This window comes from Pollicipes pollicipes, unplaced genomic scaffold, assembly GCF_011947565.3.
Source record: "Pollicipes pollicipes isolate AB1234 unplaced genomic scaffold, Ppol_2.1 Scaffold_6686;HRSCAF=7923_pilon_pilon_pilon, whole genome shotgun sequence".
Lineage (NCBI taxonomy): Eukaryota > Metazoa > Arthropoda > Thecostraca > Pollicipedomorpha > Pollicipedidae > Pollicipes > Pollicipes pollicipes.
Window position 1 is genome coordinate 28,519,498 of NW_023596921.1, and position 25,545 is coordinate 28,545,042.

Sequence of the window (25,545 nt, forward strand, 5' to 3'; positions counted from 1 at the left end):
TCCTCGTGCCACATCAGGTACCAGGTGCAAATATGCCGATCACTGACCAACAAAACATTGCGCTTTTAGTGCAGGGTTGACGATTATATTGTTGACGCTGTTGCTGCTGCTGTTGCTGTTGACCGACCCAAAAGCGCTGTTGTTGCCCTCTCTCCGCTTAAATTTGGATCGGCGTCCTGTCACAGCGTCCCATCTGCTCGTGACAGCTCAACTGTCAGCGGCTGAAATGTGACAGCTCAGCTGTCACCTGCTGACGTGTGACAGCTCACTTGTCACCGGCTGACGTGTGACAGATCAGCTGCCAGCGGCTGACGTGTGACAGCTCACCCGTCACCGGCTGACGTGTGACAGCTCACCTGTCAGCGGCTGAAGTGTTACAGCTCACCTGTCACGGGCTGATGTGTGAGTATTTAGCTTCAGCGGCTGACGTGTGACAGCACAGCTGCCAGCGACCGACGTGTGCCAGCTCAAGTGCCAGCGGCTGGCGTATGACAGCTCAGCTGCCAGCGACTGACGTATGACAGCTTCGGTGACAGCTTAGCTGTGAGCGACTGACGTGTGACAGCTCGCCTGTCAGCGGCTGACGTGCGACAGCCCAGCTGCCGGCGGCTGACGTGTGACAGCTCAGCCGTCGGCGGCTGACGTGTGACATCAGGATGTGCTCACCTGTCACTGATGGCTTTGCCGCAGCCGGCACAGTCTTGGCGACCCTGCTGGGAGCTGGTCATCTCTTCTCGCTTGGGAGGCATTCCAGCTGTGGCAACGTCTGAAACCACGAAACAATTGTAGAATAATTCATTGCGCGAGAGAAAATTCTGCGCGTGGCAAATGGAAGCCACCGTGCATGCAGGGCTGTATCCGCTGTGTGTACAGCTTCTCTGCGTGCGGATATTCATATTCGCGCATTCGTGTTGGGGGATTTGAAATTCCGGCGCATACCGCCATTGTTGCATTCTTGTGTAAGTCGTCTTCTTGTGCAAATGTCGCGTAGTTGTATGACCAAAAACAACGTGACCATAAATCGATGAAAGATAAAAAGTGTAATCCAGCTGTTCAAGGAAGATCATTTCATGTGCTGCGACAATCCACCCGGCTTTCACTTTTACCGGACGGATGGGCATGACGGTGTGCCACTATATGTTCTTCGTCAGTGTTTTCTGTCCTAGGATGTATTTTGATGAATCTCGACAATGTATCTATAATATCGTGCGTGCTCGCCACCGTTTGTAAGCTAGCTGCTGTCATTCCTCTGCCTCAACGAGGCTCTCGCGACGAGCTCAGTAATGTTAAACCCATCTCCGTCTTTCTCGTTTATCGAATTATGTGGAAAGTTTGTGTGCACACAACTGTCCTCGCTTTTCACCCCATCCTATATCATTCTCAGTACGCATGCCGGCAATGTCATCCGGTGGCGGACACCCCGATAGACGTCATCGAGGGATCACGCGTCGCATCGACGGTGGAGATGCCGCTGCTGTTGGGTACATCGACCTCAGCCGTGCCCTCGACAGTGTTGATCTCGGTGTCCTCCCAACCCAGCTGAGACGGTGCGGTATTGCTTACCGGCGGCAGGTAGTGAGAAGTGGCTCCTTATTCCTGTTGTTGTCCCACGGCGTCCCCCGGGGATGCTTGGTCGGCCCAAGCCTCTCCAGCGTCTTTACAAACGACCCACTTTTCCACAGACTAGTATCCGGTGCTGGCGAAACCAAACAGCTAGACTCCGCTGGCCCCTATGACCTACCCGTCTTGAAAAAAAAAACGATAGGAGGAGATCATTCTCACTGTTCAACCTCAGTTCCCATCAAATTATTTGAAAACAACCCCAACTAAGAATATTCCGCTGCATACCTTTTTACCAGCAGAGCACAGGGTTGCAAGGAATCCACATCCTCCCATCGCAACAAATTTCGTCATAAACTTGTGCTTCCCCCTCTGTGATGTGACGATCGACGATTTTATATCTTGAGAACAGCACATCTCTACAAGGACCAGGAATGGCATTTCAAGCCTCTCTGTGCAAATTCGGCACCACTTTACGCCCGAGGACCGTAAAATGCTGGTACAATGTCACGTCTTCCCACCTATCCTGTACTGCCTCTCAGTCCAGGGGAGCTGCCGAGTGCTGAGGATCCGCGTGTTCCTGAGGCCGTCCGCCATTCGTGTCTAGGGGAGCTGCTGCGTGCTGAGGATCCGCGTGTTCCTGAGGCCGTCCGCCATTCGTGTCCAGGGGAGCTGCTGCGTGCTGAGGATCCGCGTGTTCCTGAGGCCGTCCGCCATTCGTGTCCAGGGGAGCTGCTGCGTGCTGAGGATCCGCGTGTTCCTGAGGCCGTCCGCCATTCGTGTCCAGGGGAGCTGCTGCGTGCTGAGGATCCGCGTGTTCCTGAGGCCGTCCGCCATTCGTGTCCAGGGGAGCTGCTGCGTGCTGAGGATCCGTGTGTTCCTGAGGCCGTCCGCCATTCGTGTCCAGGGGAGCTGCTGCGTGCTGAGGATCCGCGTGTTCCTGAGGCCGTCCGCCATTCGTGTCCAGGGGAGCTGCTGCGTGCTGAGGATCCGCGTGTTCCTGAGGCCGTCCGCCACTCGTGTCCAGGGGAGCTGCTGCGTGCTGAGGATCCGCGTGTTCCTGGGGTCATCCGCCACTCGTTTGTTGTTCGTGACGCGTGCTGCTACGTCACCGCCCATCAACCAGGGCGACGCCGTCGGGCCTGCTGAAGCTGCCAGCCTATCGCCTGTCAATCTCGAGCTACGCGTGTTCTTTTCGCGTCACATGGTGCTGGGATTGCCTGCCGCCGGTCATCGCCAATTCTCGGACAATGTATGAATTAATCAGCAAGCTCGGCGTGCTGAGTAGTGCAAGTCCGAACGGTGTTTTGTTTTCACGAGACTGTTTTACTACTTGTTTCAGCAGTGTTTTTTTCGCGTTGTGTCGTATTTTACTTTCGCACCATGCCAAATGACTGGAATCATATACCGAGCAACTTTTTGGAATGCTTCCATACTAGGTTGACTTAAACGAATCGAATTAAATAACCATGGAAGCCTGTCAAAAATCTCTACCTACAAACAGCCCTCGTGCGAAAAATGGGTTACAAACCAACTGTCGTAAGCTTATCACAGGACACAGCAAGCCAATGAACCGAGGGAGCGCTGTTCTCTCGCAGGACTCCTTTCCGCGGCCGTCCGGGGAAGAATTCGACGCGCGCCGTTACGGGCGGCTGGTCCGGGCGCCGCCCCAGACCAGTGACGTCACCGCCCGCGATGAATATTGAATGTGATGGACCGGTGTGTGAGATGGAGCGCGGCAGGCGATAAGCGGTGGCGGGCGGCCGCGGCGCCGCTCGCGGCCGCCCGCCGCCGCCTGACGGATCGCGCGAACAATGGTGCACGCTCGGGCGCACTGACACACGCGCCCGGCCGCCGCCACCGCCACCGACCGAGGGGGGAGCGGGACGGGCCGGGCGGCGCCACGCTCGGCTGGGCCCCACAGAGAACTGCTCCATCTCGGCCGCCGAAGGGCCTCTGGTGACCACTCATGTGTCACACGGGGTTTCACTGTGCTTCTGCTTAGTTATACAGCCTCTGATCCGGGTGTTAGATGGTGAGCAGGGGAGGGGTTAGGCAACCAAGGAGTTCATAAGTTTAGGTTTTGTCGCGAAACACGTTACTGACTTGATACGGAATGGCTCTGGACGTTTTGTTTAGAGGATAAATAATCATAATTGGTATGTGTGCGGCATTTACACCAAGTCATTGGTGTCTGGGTCTGCTAACAAACACACGATATGGCGTTGATTACAACAGGGTTTTCGTCAGATATTTCTGTCATCATTCAATGTGTTTAATGATGCGACACTTCATCATTGGCCTGATTTTTATAATCAACTTCGCGTATTTAAATTCATTCAGCAGGAATGAAATGATGCGTGCCATAAACACCGAAATCATAAAAGACATAAATTTATCTAAACCTACCAAAATGGACGTCATTGGGAACCTTTAAAAGGAGCAATGTCATATTTCTAGCAGGGGTTATAAGAACATTGTAATTTGTGTTATATGAAAGTATCACATTCTTATGCACCATCAACAAAACTCCCTGTGCACAGGAAATGATAGACTATTGATGTGGGGGGGGGAGGGGGAACTGTAACGAGTATGTGTTTCGAACTGAACCGCCGAGAAATGTAATTATGGTTTCTTTTTCAGAGGCGTATAAGGCTGAAATGAACTGAGAAACGTAACGAACATGTCGTCGGGCAACTTGCGTGTATGTAGGGGGGGGGGGGGGGGGAAGGGGCAATATTCTGATGCCAGGTGTGTTTTGGTTCGCGTGCTGTGGTGACACGTCCACCGTTTCAGCACTCTTTTGCGACGTCTGTAGGCTGCATCGGAGGGATCACTGACAATACTTGGTTGGGAGGACCTAGCGCAACAATTTAATGACTATTCACGTGGCATTCCTGCATCCGTCATCGGCATACAAACCGTCAACTAGGTATGTCATACTTTACCCTATATCCACAGGCGCAGGAACGTTTCAGAAAGTGTGGGGGCAAGCTCAGGGTGTACTTCAGGAACTTTTTCTGGAAAGTGAACCCGATGACCGGCGGGGGGGGGGGGGGTGTGGGTAGGGATGGAGGTTGTTATCGCTCTTTATTCAAATGTTATGGCTGCTATATATGCATGCATGCATGCTATGCTAAATATGCATCTGGAGCTGTTTATCACTGGTGCACAATCTTGCCTATTCGACTCATCTGTCATTTGGCAAATAAGGCTATCCAGCTTCCCCAGATTTTTCTTCCATTTTAACATTGTCTTTCCTGGAGAGGCGAAATTCCATGAGCGGGTGGGCATTTTGGGTCGTTAAGGAAGCATCTGTCTCCACAGTGTAGATGCCAAAATACGGTCTGGACATAGGCTGGTGAGAATTTGGAAATTGGATCGATGGCTCACAGTGCGACATATTTTTCATGCGCCTTCATTTCTCTGGCTGCTTTTCACGAGAATAAGACTTGTCGCAGCATTTTAGGCGGAAACAAGTTTGGGGGCTTGAAACTGCTAGAAACAATGTGACAAAACCCATAAAACTGGAGATTCACTTATAAGAATCATAATAACGCCCATCAGTAATAACGCCCACATAATAACGCCCATCAGTCATATGTTTCTTATCTAGACCCTGCTCCTGTCCGCCGTCGGTGGCTTCCGCCCAGGCTCGGATGTTTCCCGCATGACTGACTGCGAACTGACCGTATGGCTGCTTTGTTGCATACTTTTGGATCAGCGTTACTGCTACATGGTGTATGAAACACGTGTTGGGCACGTAATTTTGAGCATGCGCACTCAAAAATTTTAGAAGCACAAGCCTCGACCCCAGGCGTTGCAGTCTCCGTAGGCCGCGCGGCGTCGGCCTACCAGCTGATATTAAGTTGCGGTCAACAGGTGGATGAAAAGGACTATGCTTCTGAAAAAGTATCCTTGGACGCTTCATGACATCAGATCTTACATTTCGAAGGCAGTCTGAGCGCATATTTCACGTCTGCAATTTTTAGACTGATGGAAAGAACGGATTGGCCCTTAAAGCACTGCAAAGTGGGACTGGAATCTATGGAGACACACAGTTATCACACGACGCACAATGTCACACACACACACACAAAAACACTCGTTAGCGCCACCTATTGGTGACCCACACGGCTAGGTGTTGACCTCGTGCCGCTACAGTCGAACGGAAAGAGTTACGGTGAAATCTCTATTTTTCGTGTTTTCGCAGCTATTTATCTATCCAGAAGACAGATCAACACGGCGTCCGCCGTCTGGTGGCACTGGCAGTGACTGAAGCGGTTCGGTTTTACGGAAGCTGTAGCCCATGCCATCCTTGTCCTTGCTCTCGAGGTTTTGGGCGGGCATGTTCAAACCTTTTGATGTATTTTGTTTTACTAATCCATTCTGAAAAATAAGCATTCTCAGGCAAACATGGCATGAACATGCTGATTTTTTATATTCATTTCGACCCACCCTATTCCAGAGTAAGGAGACCCCCACTCTACTCAACAATAATGAGACCCCTTATTTCCTTCCGGGCAAGGGGCCTCTTGAGTAGAACACCAGGGGTACATTACCGTTCCCGGTCAAGGGCCGAAGGGCCATTCCGTCCCATCGCGAAGTGTCTTCTGGCTATCATTCTGGTGGCACGGGGCGGGATCTCCTGGTCGATCCGGAGGGCATTAATCGGGTATATCATATCACATTGTTCCCATCCGTGACACGGGAGGCCTTCTGACCCGCGCAGTTAGCCCCGGATCAGCACCGGAACCCTCATTGACGCAACAACATCCCTTATCACCGCAGGTATTACAATAATTGCCACATAGACTCCAGTTCCGTGTTTTTCTGTGTTCTTTAGAGATTGAGTTCTCTCTGACTGTAGATTGTAGATGAAATGGGGTTCCTTGTGCTAACATGGCTAACCCATGTTCGTCTTAAAATGCTCAAGATCCTGTCAGAGCTCATTACTCATAAGAAAGCTACGAAATATGGTGTTTAACATGCATGCTCGCAAGTCATAGCAATAACAGCCCCGACGTCCGGCGTTGCAGTCTCCAGGCCGTGCTGTGTGGGCCTTGTGGCTGTAACACTAAGCAATAGTCAATGAGCAAACGAAAAAGATGACGCATCTTAAGAGAGATGGCTGGTGAACATGTAATAGGCATGTATGTTTAATGCAGCGCAAAAGTAAGCCGGATGCAGCCTTAATCTGAAAAGTGTGGGGGGGAGGGGGGGGCAGTTCACATTATTGGCCCCCCACCTTGAAAAGTGGGGGGTCATTGCCCCCTGGCCCCCCTGTTCCTACGCCCATACCTACATCGGTGACTACACAGGTCGCTTAGGTTCATTAATCAAACGACGTTATAAATTGGTGTTTGCCTTTCTTTCTCCATGTTCCACCGACTGAATGTCTAACCCTCGCCGTGATCCGCCGTTTCTCCTTGCGAGGGCTGATGGGGGTCGATGCGACCAGATAGAGATTAGCGGAAAACACTAATGGGTTGATCTCAACGACATAGTACAATTGGTATTCAGATCAAAGGCCAAATTTTCTGGAAAGTTATACGTTTTGCATTTGCAACATCCTTACGAGACCATGCTTCGTGACGACGCAAACTCAGATCTTGTCGTAGCACATCAAAACAACACAAAACCTTAAGGGGTCGCCTTGACCTGCCCCCTCCCCCCCCCCATCAGGGAGAGGGCCAGCATGCATGCACATGTCAAAAGGTAGTTCACACCCCGCCGGTATCGGCGGTATGACGGTGGTTCCTTCACAGTTTACACAAATTCAATCTCAATCACACAGTAAATCTACCTCTTTGTTATTTGTTCACCGGATGAAAGAAGAGCTTAGGTGTCATGCACGGAATTTCCCCTACCAGTTAACCCCGACTACCCATGAAGTTCATTCCGGGTAAGATTGCACCTTCCAATTTTTCCGATGCATACATTTATGACGATTCAGATTCAAATGTATTTTTGGAAAACTGGATGGAACGAAGCACCAGAGTTGCTGTTTTCGGAGACACCTATTCAAAAACACCACACCATTGTGAGCGTCCTCTCAAAAATCTGCGAGGAGACATTCACATTACGCCACGCAACAATATGAATGCACCCCTCTCAGCGCGCTGATCACGGCAAGCCACGGTGTTGCTATTCCTGGTGAACTGGTGCAAGTGCTCCATGCAGTTTTGCAGCCTAGCGGCAGGCAGCGGATCCAGTACCACGACATTCAGCAATGAGAGAGCCGCTTAAACGTGCATTTACTCACCGCTCCATACGTCTGTATACGAATTAGGCTCATGCGGCATATGCCCCCCCCCCCCCCCCGGAGGCGGAAGTGGAGAACCCCGTCAACAAACAAATTCAAACACAAATAAACAACCTCTCCGAAGTGGAGGTGTCCATTACGGTACAGTACCTTGTTGATTGGTCATGTCCTGGAGCCAGTCGGTGTTGAGCAATGTTCGCCGAAGCGAGACGCCTGGAAAAGGAGAGAATAATACCGATGTGTCCTGGAGACGGACACTGTAGTCAACATGGACACCGGAAGCCGCACACCGTATCGGAGTGCCTTAGCCCGGCCAGACCCATGCCCCCCCCCCCCCCCGCCCCCCACTAAACCAGTAGTACCGCTTCCCGCCGCTCCCCTCCGCCCTCTACGGTCAACAGCACGGCGGTTATGCTATTGTACAGGAACGAGAGGTTACCCCGCTGTCTCCTTCACTATCGCGCAAAGCCAGCACAACCCTCTGTGACAACGGTTAAGCATGTGACCTCCAGTCAGCCCCGGGGTAGCAGTAGCACGGCCTGCTCGCGTCGGCCCATTATACACGCTTAAAGACGGCCTTTTTGAAAAAAAGACGGGAATAGAGATTATATTTCAGTCGTTCAATATTTGCTAAGGTTTAAGACGTTTTGTTGCCGGCCACAATTTGGCTCCAGTCTTGAGAAACGGCATACGGAAAACGTTCTGCATAATCCATCTCGTCAAAGTCGACACTGTTTAGCAGCACAGCAGGGTGCGCACCACTGATCTCCAGTGGGCCCAGAGCAAAGTGAGCTGTACCAGCAGGACCACGCGCAGCAATGTAACCTCAACGGACCGTCGCGTCACCGCCCCGAGGCGGACAACGCTGGACGATAGCAGCCGAAGCTGAAACGAATCGACGCGAGCACCACTAATTCTTCCAATTAGTCATGTAAACGCCCGGGTGGCGGGCGCTATGCATGCCGCGTGACATAAAAAATGCAAGCCGACGAAATTACGCAGCGAATGTAGGCTGGCGCCTGATTGGAATGCTCACAATAAAGATCAATATTTGATTGCGACCACCGGCATCCGGGGCCGACTCGAGACTTTTGCTGCGAAGGGATTGACGCGGGGAAAAAGAATTGCGACTGCCAAAAAAGTATCTACCATCAGAATCACATTTAATAGCCAGCGCAGACCCATGCACCGCACCCAAAGCCGACTGAGGCAGAGCAGTCTTAAGATACGCTATCTGCACTCTTGGCGTTGAGTGATCATTCCACTTCAATGCTCGCGTTGGATTAAATAGGTGAAAGGTTGCGGCATACATTCCTAATTCATTTAGTACCTTGTTTTTGGCAGGTGCTTTCCCTTTTTGCTGCAGTAATCCCTGAAAGCTTTGACCATAGACTGGGTACTGCGGTAGACGTATGCGTCGCAGTGGTGCCGTAGTCATGCCAGTCTTCGGCGCTGCGGCAGAACACAAAGCGCAAAGAGGCATGATTTAGTTTTGGGGTTTTGTCAGAGTCGAAACGCTAAGATACGGTCAGAATTATGTGTTTGTTTTTGAAAAGTTCAGTGTGAAAACATGTTTTGTAGGCACAGCCCATTCAAGAACGCCTGATCAATTTGACCCATGCCCATGACAGGTATGTCACATTCTGAACCTTCTCAAACTGCCCAGTGCGCTAATGGGCCACAAATGACAGGACTGAATGGCTGCATGCAGGTCCCCAAGTAGAGCCCGGGGGACCGTAAAGGTTTGAATTGGCGACGTTCCAACCGATGAAGATGTAGTTATTACGTGCTTACATGTAATCAACTCAGCCCGTCCGAACACTAACTGCAGTAACGTTGAAATGGCGCCCATTTTCCCGGGATGCCTAGCTCATATTCGGAACTAATTCTTGCCCGCCTTTAACTTCGTGAGACGCGATCATTTAACGTTATGTCCAGTGATGTTGATGATTACTAACTGCTTGCGGAAATGACATTACTCGCTGACAATGGCGATGGGCCATTCGTTATGCAGCTGCCGTGTCGCTGAGGGACAAAAACGCTCGACTCTTCCCTTCCATTCGACTACGAGCGGCGGCATCGTCGTCGACGGCACGCAACGCGACGCGATCCCGAACAGGAGGGTGTAGGAGAGTGTCGTTCGAGCGGCGGGGCCGGGGAGGGAGAGGGAGCCCGTGAATGAAGTTGGACCTGTGCAGGCGGTCTCAATGACAACATGCGGAACTATACAGCCCGCTTGTCAAAGTTGATCAGGTGCTGAATAATGATGGTAGCGTGCTCTACTAGGAGTTAATTAGTCCGAGGCTGAGGCTGCGTCCTGTGCGCAGAGGTGCATTCAACTTCGCGCGAACCCAATAACAGTCCTAATGATCCTTGTCAGCGTGAACGCCTGGAGAACTGAGGCATTGAAACAATGACTACGCATTGCTCTCCAAAGCCGCAACATAGAAAGAATACACCAAATTTTCAGTGAGGTGAGTGGCGACTAAGCATTTCAGGGGCATCAAAGGAACAAATTTTTACAGGACATTCCATAGCCTGGAAATATACCAATCAACTACCCATCCCGTATGCAGTCGCTCGTCCACACAAGTATCCAGTGGTTCATCAAGAATCCGCGCATCATCCAGCATTTCACTACGAGAATCTGTAGCTCAACTTGGCCCCTAGTTCAGTCAAGCGTCATTCTCGAAGTGAATTCCTGTCTTCTATTCACATTGGACGCAATGTGCATTCACGGCATCGCTCGCCAGCGCACTCGGCATTGAGGTAAGCCTGTGGGCTCCGCCGCGTCCAGCCTCCCCAGGCGGCGCTTCGCTGTCGGGGGCGCTCGCGGAGTTTCCGGCAGGACTCCCGGACCCCGTAGCCGGACCGTCGCCGCTGACGGAGCGCAGGCCGCCGTCTGGAGCATGTCGCAGCGGTAGACGAACATTTCGAGGGAGCGGACGCTGGACTGGCTTCCTTCTTTATCATTTGCGAGTGTCATATTTACGGGGCGACGTTTGGCCTGGTTTATCGCTGTAAGTCGCCCCACTCAATCTCGGTAATGGATACAATGAAATGAGTTTAATCCGAAAACGCCCGAGAAATTTACTGCCACGTCCCCGCGGCAAAAACCAAATGTAATAAGCAAAATGGACACTCGTTTGGTGAAAGTTCCAGCCTCTGGGATAATTCGGATAAGGGAGAGAGCAGTTCAGATTTAAAGACGAAGATTTAAAGCTTGTTCAACAGAAAGGTCATTTAGATTATCGCGGCTGGGCGGATGGAATGGATCATTCCGGCAGGACTGCTGGCTGGACGTGGCTCGGACGTGGAGGGCGACAAAGACAGAGCGCAGAAAGCGAGAGTGGATCGCTGGACCCGACCACTGACTGCTGGACGGGGGGTCAATGGAGGATATGGATCGACACTTGGGAGGCCTGATAAAGACAGAGGGCATAGGGGTGTGGGTGTGTGTGCGTATGAGCGAGAGAGCAAGAGAGCGAGAGCGACATCGAGGGCGGAAGTGAGAAATGAGAGAGAGAGAGTGAGAGAGGAAGAGGAAGAGAAAGAGAAAGGAGGGAGGAAGAGAGAGACGAAGAAAGAGACGAAGAAAGAGACGAAGAGAGAGACGAAGAGAGAGACGAAGAGAGAGAGAGATAGAGAGAGAGGAGAGAGAGAGAGAGAGAGAGATAGATAGAGAGAGAGAGAGAGAGAGAGAGAGAGAAGAGATAGAGAGAAGAGAGAGAGATAGAGCTAAATAGCTCTCTCGCATAGCTCCTCTCTCTCGCTCTCTCTCTCTCTCTCCTATCTCATAGCTCTCTCTCTCCGCTCTCTCTCTCTCTTCTCTCTCTCCCTCTATCTATAGCAAGATAGAGAGAGAGAGAGAATGACCAGACGGAGGAGCACAATAGCTTTGCCATATTTTTATGTGTGGTGGATAGAAAACTCTTCCCATGGGTGGATGGGGACCAAACCGGTAAAGTCCTGAAGGGGGCATTTTTTCTCCGCAGATATCCGCCACTTCATTTTCAAATTAGTGAAAAGGGTGTCGACATTTAAGAGGATGTTCCCAATTTTTAGCGGCAAATGACTCGTTATTGGATATCAATCATGTGTACATGCCGCATGGGACATTGTGTAATTGGAAATCCAAAGCTCATTACGTGTGTCAGGAGGCAACATGGAGGAAACATGTACGTAAAATGACTTGCAATTTTACGAGGTTTAATGACTGAATATTCCAGCAAACAGGATTTACATGTTTTGGATGGCATGGCGAGGACGCATTAATGTATTGGAAACCCATAGATGATTTAAGATATCACTTCGTTATGCATTTCCAATGCTGCCGCCATCAACAACCCTACGAACGCTTAACGTGCAGCATATAGTTTTTGCCACACTTGCTCTTCCATTAAAAATGCAAGTTGCACCTTTGCTCCATTGAGATTTTGCTGGTTTTTTTCATTAGGCGTTTGTTTCTGGCGGCTGATCCTAGCTGGAAAAAGATAACCAGGATAACCTACTCCATCCAGCTGTGCCAGTACTTCCTGGGGCTTAACGGAGTATTGGAAGGAGGGGGTGGGGTGAGCACAAGGCCCATTCCCACCTCCTGGACCATTCCAGGTCAAAGGAGGGATGAAGATTAGTGTTTTGCATTCTATTTCTCTGTAGAGCAGCAGCAGTTCAAGTTCAAGTGAGAGTCAGGCCAAGTTCGACACTGATTCGCATGTAGCGACGCACCTGAGCGACAAATCGACGTCGAAACCTACCTGACAACAAACCGTTCAGGCATACACTGCGCATGTCAAACACCGCGTGTCACAAACACAACTATGCCGTAATTACCACGCTTGCTGTCAATGAGTCAAAATTGTCACATTTTCGCGCAGCATTTGCACTGTTCTGCGTGTTAGGTCAACTACATAACCAGATGACGTGTCGTGTTGATATTGGGGTTGTACATGCTAACCTCGGCCGTTCAGTACCATTGAAATGGTGCCCGTTTTTCGAAGATGCTAGTTCACATGAGGAAACCGTTCTGACCAGCCTTAAATTTCGTGAGACGCGATAATTCCAAGCTATGTGCAGTGATTTTGATGATTGCTAACTGGTTGCGTAAATTTTAGCACTCCTTTGTGGCATCAGCTGAAAAATTCCCGAAGGATTGCCTTTGCTGACTATGACCTGCTACAGGCCAGTGACCTTGACAGGTATATATTATATTTTTGCACAATATCAGCTTTTTAGCTTCCCACGGCGCTATCCAAGATTTGGCGTCGCCACACCGCGACAATCAAGTCATTCTGGAAAAAACCTTACAGGGGAATTTACCTTATTGATTGGCAGGGCTCTTCGCGCTCATGTGTAAACCCAACAAAATCACCGCTTAAAAGCAAACACTATTGACAATTTGCTACCAATTTTATACAATCCTTGTACAAAACCAGGTGCGATAACCTTGTTGGATGTCAGTCCAACGTTATTTCATAGAACTACTCCATCTGGTTTGTTAGCATCGTTTACCTGGACTTCTGTGGTGCAAAAACGTTAAGTATTTGTAGGCATTAGATGTCTCTTTTACTGTGCGTTTACGCCAAGTCTGCACCAACATGGCATTTGTTGATCCACTGAGCAGCGGCAAAATGGTTCACTGGGGGGGGGGGAACCAAAGATCAGATTTTTAGATACAAACATGAGGCTTTCGCTGCGTTTGTGTACGTTTCTGGCGAGCGTTCGTAATATGAAGCAAATATTGACGGGATCTGGGCAAGAGTCGGGGTCAGCGTGCCTCCCGAAAGATGCCCTTTACCAATGCTCTCGAATTGTGGTACGGTACTGGGTTGGCCTGTCTTCCTTTCTGCTGAGTTGTTTGATAATGGTGGTTCTACGCTAGCGCACTCCTAGTACGAGCATATTGTTGTTAAATTGATAATGGTGTAAATAATCAGTGTGTACATGAAAAGTAAAACACTTATTGCGAGTCTGCGCGTTTTTCGAGAGCAGTCCCCTCCGGGACAGATGCAGATTCTCAAATTTGTGCACAGGGGTCGATCGAGTTTATAAAATGTAAAATATGGCAGCTCAAAGTCCAACCTTTTAAGTTCTATCAAACATTACTACGCCAAATCACCTGCTCGAAACCGCCTAATCCAGAAGAACTAAAACAGGCATTAATCCGCATTTATTAATGAAAGTGACGTCAAAAACACTGAATATTATGTTGACCTCGAGAAATGTCCGACAAATTTATTCAAGTAGATCAATATTAGGACGACCGTTACAAACCAAAAGGAGTAAAAGCCAATTTTGGACCGTAGCAAAGGGTTCGTTCAGCGGAGCAGTACCATACAATTCACTAAAGAGATGTGCAAGTTGCGCGAAGTGAGCAAACGCACTTTGAGCCCTCGGCTCCCTGGACATAAAGAACGACTTCCTTAAAAAGCGTACGTGATGACGGCACGCCCGAACATTCCCCGAGGTAACTTCACTGAAGGCCTCGAGGGTATTTGTGTCTCAAATTGGGGTCTGCTTGTTGAAACTGGGTTTTCTTGTTACACACCTGAACGGTATCATGGTTCACCACGGAATGACTCCCAACAAGGTGAGTGTTTGGGTTGTTACGATGGAATGAATGTATCGTTTAATAAAGGAATGGACAGTAGCTGTGTGTCGTCTAATAGCAGATGGCGAAACATCGCAAACAGTGCAGCCGTTAGCAATGCCTGCCACACGGACATTGTTATTTCAGTAGTTTGTTTGCGTTTAATCTTACCAAGTGCAACGCCATTACGCAAATGGCGGTAAGTTGTTGGACGGTCATAATCGGCTTGGTTGTGAACACTTTTTACTGCAGTCTTATTCGGCTTCACCTTTCAACAGTCATCACAAAGTGGTAAAAGCAATTAGTTGTGAGTAAGAACGATTTTCCTTCACATGTCGGTGCTGATACATCAGGCTCACCGGCAATGACGTGGTTTTGAAAAAGCTGGACGTTGGTGAAACGCAAACGTCAGTAGTACTGATGCTTTTCATGTACACGCGACATGCTTTGCTCCTACCCAGGAGTGGACGTGATTTCACGTGCTCTTGCAGGCGACGTCCTTGATATGACACCTCCCGGCGGCTGGCTGCCAACGTTTTCTACGTAATGTTGAAATTTGCCCTGCTTGACTCGAACACTTATTTGCTCGAAGAATATTTGCTACTGCTCGTTTTACTTGGTTCAATGCTTGAAGGTGTGGAACGTAGGCGGATCCTGGGGGGGGGGGGGGCCCGGGGCCATGCCCCCCCCCAAAAAACCTCTGAGAGTATGTTTTGGCCCTACAAAACATTCCTAGAACTTCATAAAAATTTGTCTACTTGCCGCCTGTCTTAACTTTAACTGCTTTAACCGTTTTGTTTTAACTTCTGTTTAAGATTTGAAAGCATTTCGATGCTTTTTCAGCTTTGAATGATGTCCCTACTAGGTACTCGCGAGAGGCACCATGCACTGGACCTCGGATCCCACACCAGCCAGCTGGCGACGAACGGTTGCCCCCCCCCCCCCCCCAAAAAAAACCAGGTTAGTTCCGCTCCCGGTGTGGAACACTCTTTTTGAAAGAAATGTTCCACATTTCAATATATTGGGGCATCACCTGGCGTTTACGATGACGGTAAAGCTTATCTGTAAGTATTCATATGCTTTTAAAAGCGAACGTTTGTTCTGGATAGCACAATTTCACTAGTTGGCAAACATGCTCCTCAATACGCCATTGTTTGGTAGAGTCACGAGATGTCTGTTTATGATCTCGAAGTGGCCGCCAGATCGGCCATGTCAGGACTGTCACTGTAGCGAATGGGCTGACTTATTGTAGGTGGCTTGTGAATTAATGCGCACGTGATAACCCGACGATCGTCACGTGCGTGTAGTTTGGGCATTCCTCGCAGTTTTCTTGCAAATATTTTTCCGGCGATTTGTGCTGACATACTCTAGCCAAAATTAAGTCAATGGTCAGATTTGTCTCGGTCTTGAGGACGGTCTGACCACTGAGGGGTCAGAATTCGTGTTACATCTCTATGACGTCATATATCTCTAGGCGACTCCAAAACAAGCAGTGCAAATTAGTCGTACAAGTATGCGTGCGTCTACAGAAACGAGACGATTTAAAGCGTTTTATAGCGTATAACTGTGTACTGCACGGAAGGATCTGATAAATGGCTATATCAGTTCAAAAACACATACCAAATGCAAGGCAGTTTGTTGAATCGTTCAGTAGCGCATCGTCTTGAAAAACGTTTTAAAGAGCGTATCGTCTTGAAGAACGCTGCATGTGCCCGGTTTCAGCTGGCGGTCCTGAGAAATTCCTTTGTCGGTTAGGAAGCCCTTAGGTATTTCAAGTATTGGGCCGACCTAAATATCATTTTAGTCGATTGCTAAGAAGGCCGCCATACCTTGTAGTCATCTCCCAGTCTTCGTCTTCTCCTAAGAACCATATCTTTTTTTGTCGTTCGTTGGCTTTTGATGCTGCTAACGGGTGCTTTCATGGCCCAAGTTTTTATGATTTCGTTTTGTGGATGCGCGTTTTTGCGCTTTTTCGATCATGTTTGTCAGCATCTGAATGCAGAGCTACCCGAGAAACTTTGACACAAAGTTTGACGCGTTATCCAGTCCATAGCAGCTCAAGAATGGTTACTTGTCATGGATCCCTATCGTCCCCATCTCTTGCGACTGTTGCCTCTGTGGCGGTGGCGGCAGCGTGAGCGGCACGCTCAGTGAGCCTGCTGGGTGCGTCCAATTCTGCTGTGTCGAGACCAGAGCGGCGAGTACTACACACTCGTGCGGGAAATGCGGGAGTCTACAGACATGCCGTATACCAGTACTACTTCCGGATGTGTGTCGATGAATTCGTCGAACTCCTGGCCGTTATCTCCTACAATATCCGGCAAGCGCGCTGGGGGACACCACGGACTCGCCCGTATTACATGGACCAGCGATTCTTCGACCAACGGGGCTGGCCATCCCACCAGGAAGCTAGTTGATGGGATGCAAAGGGTGATCCATTTCATGCATAACCATCACGTTTTTAGAGATAATGACAGACTGCAAAATATCGGTTTCATACAGAGTACAATTCGCACTTGTTTATTCTTGCGCAGTTTTTATTTTCACCTACTTTTCGCCACTTGTCTTCTCAAAGTTGTGCTCAGCTGGTTGGATGACATGCCAGCATGGGCGTAACCGTTGGGGAAGGGGGACGGGGTAATGGGATATCCCTCAAATTTCCCAAAAGGGGTTCTGTTCTTTTAAATTTGGCCGTAGAATACACGTTTTTAGTTCCTGATTCGAGTTGTTATTTTTGAGTCAGGTCGATCCTTCCACATTCCAGTGAAGAGTCATGCGTTTGCGCCATGCATTTTGCCGACGTTTGTTTCGATGATTCTTGTTATCTCCTCCCCTTTCCTCCCACTCGTGCACTCATAAACTGGCAGGGAGAGCAGCGTACTTCAAGTGCACAAACTGTAGACAATTGCTATCACAGCTGTCCACGGTGCTGACGCTGGTCCTGGCGCCCCTGAACCTTGGACCGACTGGACCGGGGCGTTGGCTGACACGGAAGGGCAGAATGCGTTTTTATTCCAAATTAAACCCCTATGTCGCTATGTGAAGTGAAGCGGAAAACTTCATATCGCCCGGGATCGCTCCAAACTGGTTTTTCATGGAAGTTTGTGCCATCATGACTAATTTCACACGTGCCCCCGCGAAAAGATGATACAGCATTTTCGTTCCTCGAGTGAAAGTCTCTTAATGACGCACGTTATTAAATGCATCCCACGTTGAAGCCAACGTTTTTAATTAAAGGATGTCTAAAAAGGAGAAGGTCACCTTTTTGTGCTTCTCATATATTTTTAGATCAGACGAGTACAATTTGAGCGGTAATATCAGAGTTAAATTTGATCAAAAATGTTTCAAACTTCTTTTGAAAAACTCATGATTTGCTATTTCAGGTCTCGTGCGGGAAATGCTATTAGACTTCCCGCTGACCACTATGAAAGTAATACATTTTATTCGACCCACTTTTTTAGACGTGAGTGTTCAGTCATGCTGGCAACACACTAACTTGTCAAAATGTTTATGTAATAAATGCTACAAGGGCTTAAAACACTTGGACAAGGCAAAGCAAAACAAAAAGATCGCATAGACAAAACGATAAGCGAATATGTAGCTATTATCCCGCGAATTCAACGAAATGTTATCCTACGGCTTTGATTTCTCCCCTATGCGTCACCACAGTGACTTTTCGAGGCGCATTTCGGCTTTGGGGATGGAAGCATAACATGGTCCATAGTGACGTGCTGGTTCACACTTCAGCCAATGCTCCTCTCGGTGACAGGCCTTTGCCGCCCACTGGGTCAATCACAGACGTTATTTTATTCGCACCAGTAGGGTTGCCATGGTTGTCATGACAACGGGGATCGCGACAATTGCAGGGAAGAAGTGTGATACTGTTGCGAAGTGTTAGAAACGTAAATTGGAGTCGAGAACAATTAAAATTGACGCATCCATCATGTCTCGACCTTGCTGCATTTGCACTAGCCAGTAAATGCACGTACACGTAACGTAAATGGTCCTGAGGTCTCACAAGACACTATTTTTGAAATACGTCCCAAAGGTGGTATACTCCCATTGATATCAAGGTGGGCAGGGCCCCAGAACTAGACGCATAACCGTCCAGTCGAATTCCGCTACTACTATTGATGGCGTTACAAGTGTACTCGGCCCATAATGGTGAACGCCGATGCATGCTTGCCGCATTTCGTTAGGTCTGTTAAAACAATTTCAGTTCCCAAGCCTTTTAAATATGTTTGTTTCGCGTATAGCAAGACCATGACTTCTTCAAACAGGCTTAATATCAGCTCTATAATATCCTCCATTTTCCGCAATTGTCTGGCGTATCAGCCTAGTGCCTTTGGTTGGAAGGCCCGTAAACCAAAGTATCACCAAGCTTTCTCGGGAACTAATTGCCTAAACTGAAATCTCCTAGTGACAAGAAAGGTCATGGTCAGGTCGGAGGACTGAAGATCCCTTTTACATTAGTGTTTACAGAGGTTGGGCCAACTGAAGCGCATTTCACCTCTTAAAAATCTTTTAAAAGGAATACGCTATCAGGATGAGTGAGAATGCCGTATCACCAACACGTTGATGCCATGATGGGTCAGGACAAGGTCATGCCATAGGGCAGCCTGGCAATTGGTTCATTCACGAGATCAATGCCTCAAATTATATTTTTACATCTATTTTGCCCGCGTAATGTATCTGAAATGTCAGCTACTTGGTTCTTAGACCGTGCGTAGTCAATATTTAGATGAGAGGTCAAGATAATGTCGTACTAGGTCAGCGTGACATAAAGTAAGTTAGCAATACCGAACATGTGTCCAGACTACTTATCCCATGGCAATCCAAAGCTATCACTTCTAATCTTATGTCGGTTCATCTTGGTGCCCGAGAAGATCAAAATCTGTTGTTTGCCTCAAACTACTTTTTTCGCTGAAATCCATTAAAAAACCATGGATAGCAGCAGGAAATTGACGACCTTGAACTCGCTGTGTAAATAGTCGCCGCTCCGGCCATTTCCTGTTTGAAATGTAAACTTGAAAATTGTCAATGGGCTAGAGGTTTCATGTTGCCCGCGATAGAGAGGAAAGCAAACGTTTTCATAACACTAAAATATGCCTTATTCACAGAGCACCTTTATCCACGCATAGCTAAAACGCAAGTAAGATTTCATCAATGCCTAGCGCGGCCATACAATGCCCTTGTTCTAAACACTACAAGCAATTGGACGCAAAAAATGATCACAGCAGCCCTAGTATAAACAGTAGTCATAGTTTACACCGTTAGTGGTTTGCGGCATGCTGACACAGCTGCCTGTCTCAACATCTCTGCATAGCAAGGCAGTGCTCTTGGGCCTTCTCCTCACTGTACGGACGGCAAGCTTCTCACTTTCCACGCCTACCCTTTAGACGCCTGTTTCCGAGCATTCCATCACAGTCTCTGACAGATCGCAGCAAACGAGATGAGTGTTAAAGTTCTCATCAACTTTCAGGGACGAAAATTTGGCTTTTATGGTACAATTTACATGGCTGGGGCCCATACAGCAATTTAATGAAACTGGACTTGAACACATTACGGCGCAACAGGAAAAAATCAATATTTGATTACTTACATGGAAATGAGATATCTTCCAGGATATAATATTACCACTCTGCATCTGTACACCTAAGAAAGATGATGTTTATATGAAAAATTAATGTGATATGGGACCCATTTCTTAGCAACCATGATTTGTTACCCGAATAGGATTGCCATCCAAACCTGCCCATAACTATTCCCAGCATTGCAAAACATGCAGCAGCATTGTAAGATTTGCTAACTGTCATTAATGACATTCCGAAATTTTACAAAACTGGTTTTCTTGCTTTTGTGCTTCATAGGACCAAAAGCAAAACAAGCCAAACAAGAGTTTGACAGTATTGCTGTACGAATAAGTTTATAGACGGTTATAGTGGGAACATCGCGTATAGGTAACGTCGTGATTAACTAAAAAAGGATTAGTGCCATCATAAGTAAATGCACAAATTTTTCGAACGCCAAATATGACAGACACAGCCAGAAAGAAAACAGCTTGCGGCTGCAACATTCGTTAGCCATGCCGCCCAGACAAGACAGCCATTGCAGGATTTTTTGAGAGAAGAAGTTTCTGAGACCTAAGAAGTTTCTGAGAAAATGGATGCTACAAATCCAAGCAGTGATGGCAGTGAAAGAACGTATTAGCTTTTTTGCAGCTAGCGACCTAATGCAACCTTACCCTAGAATCACGAGAAAGATATACTGCTGCTTTTACACTACTCACAGGTTTACACATCATTGCTGCACACAAAAACGGCATCGTGCTTAACACGCTTAACACAATGCAGTTTTAACACATAAAAATCACACACGTTCGACACCAGTATCCAACGGCACATCAGTCAGGTGAACTGAGAAAGGCCAAGCGACGCGCGCCGGAACGAATCAAGGTTGCGGAAATAATTTTGTCTCTTTCGCGCCACGGGAATAACACTTGAAAAATAAACCTATGCCAACAGAAAGGGAAGATAAGGGGCTGCAGGTAGGGATGTTGTACCTTTTACGTTGTACGTGACAATTAATTAGTTGAATAAAGTTCGACTAAAAAGGAGATATGCCGATCTTCGCTTTGGCTTCAAGGTAGTTGAGTACTTAAGTTGCAGTGTAGTTTGCATTCTTCTCACGTAAAATTACGGATCGCAGACGTTCGTACCCCACACCTGTTCGGAAGTAGCCAGTGACTCCTGCATCCACGCAGCATGAGAACTGTGAGAGACATTGAGAGAACTGTGAGAACTGTGAGGGACATCGCATGGGCATGGCAGGGCATGTCCCGGACGATGCGGAGCGAACCCTACGCTCCTTGACATGACACGTTGTGATGTGATCAGACAGGAGTGCAATGTCTGCACTTTCTACGACTGTGTGAACAAAGTATTTGACGGTTATCATATCATTGTCACGTTTCCAACATGAATGCCGTCGTGCGAACCATCCGCCCATCTAGTCTCCGATAAAGCTTCAACACTCGTTACCTTTAATCTGTAGTGAAAATGAAATGCTGATATAGTGTCAGTGCCAATGACAACATTCCGCAGGGATAGCGTGAGGTGATGAGCGATGCGCTGACAAAAACAACATACCATCGGAATCAGCACAAAAATGCCGCAACGTTCTACACGCCCACTTCAAAGCCGTTTGATATTGCGCCCGATCACTTCGAAGCGAAGCTTTAACCAATTCGATGACCCGTGCTAGACACACATTTTTGTCCAAAACATCACTCCACAGCCCGGCCCGACCCGGCCAGCTGGTGGTGCGGCCCGCAAAGGGCCCGCTATGCTCCGTTGCTGACCCGGCATTAACTTACGAGTACTGAGTTAGTGCAATGTGTATTTTGACATTTCTTTCCGATTTTAAACCCGTATGTAATGCGTGTATAAAATATTATGTCGGTGTCATATAACGCAACCCATTGTTTGGGTAGTACCAGTGATATTGCTTAGAGAACAGTGATCAGAGTACCTGGACAAAGAAAAGTCTTTTGCACCAAAGTAAACCTTGAACGCCGTGGCGCCAGTTTCAGCTACAAATGAGAACAACTATGGCGTAATTTAAATTTGTATGTCACCAAAATGCACTTGGGGTTCCACCCATCCACCGACGACACCCTGCAAACCTTGTAATTTCTGCAGCCTGTGGGGCGCTTAACTGGGTTCTCAGCCAAGAATAGATTGTACATACCAGTCCGGTTACGAAAACCTTCGTGCGCTCCTGCATTGGTCTTTTGCCTTGGGGTCAAAAGAAGATTCTATCTGCGCCCTAGTTTTGGAACAATTCGTCTGTGCTCCAGTTTTGGAACAAGGGGACAAGTACATTCCAACGAAGTTCTATACGAAACCCCTTGGTTCCTTTCACCCAGTGGGAGGCATAATTTCAGCCTAACATGCATGCAGCAAATTAGCTCGTCGTTCATGAGCTCGAGAGCAGATAAAGCACAGCGCAAGGGGTGGGTGCATTCCGCAAACGGTGCCAGTTATCCCAGCAGTTCTGGTTGCTCGCCTTCTTGGGACGGAGAGGGGTATGTGTCCTCACCTCACGTCACCTTCATGGGACGGGGGGCCTGGGGAGTATGTGGCCTCATCACAACTCACCTTTGGCCGGGGGGGGGGGGGGTATGTGGCCTCGCCTTGGATCGGCCGGTGTCTGCGATCAGGAGGGGGGCAGCGCACCCCAGACACTCTACAGCGCAGCTGTCGCCGACGAGCCGGACCCACCTGTGCTGGCCGTCGGCCGGCCTCGGCCGCTGAACACCGCCCGCGGGCGCACACCACGTGACCGGGCGGCGCGCCGCTGCCGTCGCCGCCGGTCGTCTACGCGGAGTGCCGGCGGGCTCGCAGTGGCCAGGGCCGGACAGATCCGGCAGCCGACCAATCGGCCGCGTCGGGGGCGGGGCCTGGCGGGTTGAGGCGGAGTCAGGCAGCGCGGCCGGACGTGCGCGCTCATGTCTGCGTTCGGCGGATCCTCATGGTAATCGCTGGGAAATGGCGAGAGCGGGCGTGCACGTTATCTGGTGTAGTCCTAAACCTAGCCACACAAAATTTTGCGGTTCATTTCTTTGCACGCAAACCTCCTGCTGCAATCTCTACGCACGAGTTCATGCACCGAAAATTGCCATCCTTATCTCCGTACCCACGTTCGAATATGCGTACCTACGTTTCTTGTTCACGAAATCCACGTATGCCTTTCTACATAGGCACAAAACTTCACTTGCGCAATTCTCAGTATCGCAGTCGTTGGTGCATGTTATTTCCCGTATCACTACTTCCTATCACGTTTTTCGGACACGAAAATCTCGAGCCACACTCATGTATACGCAATGTTCGTATCGTATGCCCTCATGTATACCATACTTTGAACTGCATTCTTTGCGTTAACAATTATTCGTGTGTCAATGCTACGCAAACACAATTCCTCCAACCACATTTCTTCGCATAGGATTTCCTCGCATCGTACTTTGCACGCATACACAACTCCTTTCATGTCAAATATTCTGCAGTATGACAGGAACCTGTTTCATTCACTGGTCGGATCATGCATTGGGAAGGAAAGTAAAAATGTGGATCGGATGGTATCCTGACCACCGGACCTGTCATCGGATGGTGTCCTGACCACCGGACCTGTCATCGGATGGTGTCCTGTCCTGGATGGTGTCCTGGTCACCGTGTCGATCCAGGTGGCTGGAAGCTAGATCTGCCCACAGCCGCCGTCCACTTACACTGCCTTTCGCAGGCAAACCTGCATGCCATACTCCCAAATAACGGGCGACTTTCGTTTGAACCTCACCACGAAAGTTATCATCAGATTGTCAACACATAGGTAAGCTAAAATGATATGAGCGCTAAAACCATTTCACACAAGTTGTGGTGCGTGACAGGTCGGTAACAGCATAACTCGGACATAGTTATAGACTGAAGCTTACGCCGGTTGGAGTTGTAGACGTCACATTAAATGCAATAGCTTACACAGCATGTTCCACATTTTGAGATATTGTTGCAAGCATCAGATATGATGAGGCAGGCTCAGCTTATGACTATTGGTATACTTCTAAGTAGAAAAGACTGCTTTAGACAATACAATTTACCTGTCTAGTAAATACGCTCTTCGATGCGTCATTGTTTGATTACATTATCGTACCTAACACAACATTGATTGAGAGCCAACTGACGGCCGTATACCTGGAAATTGTGCTCACGAAAGCCAGATGTGAACGAATCGACTATTATTACACTTATTTGCCTTGATCGCCGTATGAATTGTGGTGTGGGAGGACTTGAATGACGTTATTATGACATCACTAATGACAAGGTGTCATTGAAACATTTTCCTCCAAAAAGGTTTTCCCATCCTCACGGACCGAATGATTGTGATTTGTGATTGTGATTGTGAGACGAACTGATTGCATGATCTTCAAGATGGCTATTTCAGCTCAAAACCCACATAGACATGAGGAACACCCCTTTAACATAACCCGCACCAATACAAAATGTATCACCTGTGTGTGTCAAACTCATAATCGCTGAAAATGGTTCAGTTGCATGCATATCTATGCAAAGTGAGCTTACTTCGCCGCTGTTTAGCCCATCTGACCACATCTAGATGAACACATCGAAGTGTGTACGATGCACGTTTATCAGATTACTGCTCTCCTGCCAGAGGGCCTCCACTCTCTGCAGAATCCGCTGCTCCTGGTCCTTGTCACCGGCTTCAATGCCTGCTGAGATCGCCATCATTGACCCACCCTTCTCTGCAACAGCATTGGTAACTTCTTCACACAGCTCAAAATAACTATAAAACGGGCCGCCGTCGTCGGCTTTCCATCCATCGATTCGTTGCCTTAGCCATCGGCTAGCCTCGATCTGAAGAAGCTGGAATACCAGCCAAGAGGACTCATCTGCTGCACCCGACAAGTATGTGTCCCAGTTGACGGACGGAACAGCATCCTCAAGATCATTAGGCACCGAAACAGGCAGCAGCGGCCAAGACATGGCTGCCTTTTCATTGTCGCTGACGATAATGAATAGGATGGAAAAATGATTATCCTTTTCATTATCACCCGAAACCAGATGGAGCAAGATCGCGTCGGGTCCCAATTAGGTTAAGTGCGGCCAGCACTGCCAAGCCAACACTGCTCCGACCACACGGACTTGTTTACCGTCCAGCAATGCAGCAGGTTCTGGTACAACGTCAGATCTTCCCTAGGGGCGTCAGTGGACGTTGTGCTCCCGTAAGTTTCTACACCGGTATCTATTGATGCCCCTAGGAATGACCTGAAGCCATACCAGGGCCTGCTGCATTACTGGACGGTTGATAAACCCATGGTCGGAGCAGAGTTGGATGTGATGCATCCCCACTTGGCGGGCTCGAGACGATTATGCTTTTCTGGTTTCAGGTGACGTTAGTGATAATAAAAACAAAGCCTCCATGACTTTAACCAGACACATGCCAACGCCTAGCGAGAACATCCCTGTATCGGATTCCTAAGATCTGGATCCGGAATGTTCTGCGGTCTGTTTTTTTATTTTGTCGAAGAAATATTTGGGGATCCGGGATCTTTTTTGGGATT

General features: G+C 48.6%; 1 protein-coding gene across 1 annotated transcript in view; it reads right to left on the minus strand.

Moving 5' to 3' along the window:
- The window catches only part of LOC119108152 (LIM domain only protein 3), a 63,770-nt gene extending 41,041 nt beyond the window's left edge, over window positions 1-22,729 (minus strand). Inside the window, exons 1-3 of the mRNA XM_037231731.1 lie at window positions 22,697-22,729; window positions 7,976-8,038; window positions 667-766 (exon numbers count right to left, since the gene is read on the minus strand). Of these exons, the coding sequence (XP_037087626.1) occupies window positions 667-766; window positions 7,976-7,991 (116 nt within the window). The 5' untranslated portion in view covers window positions 7,992-8,038; window positions 22,697-22,729. The remainder of the gene's footprint in view (window positions 1-666; window positions 767-7,975; window positions 8,039-22,696) is intronic.
- Between the last annotated feature and the right edge of the window lie 2,816 nt (window positions 22,730-25,545).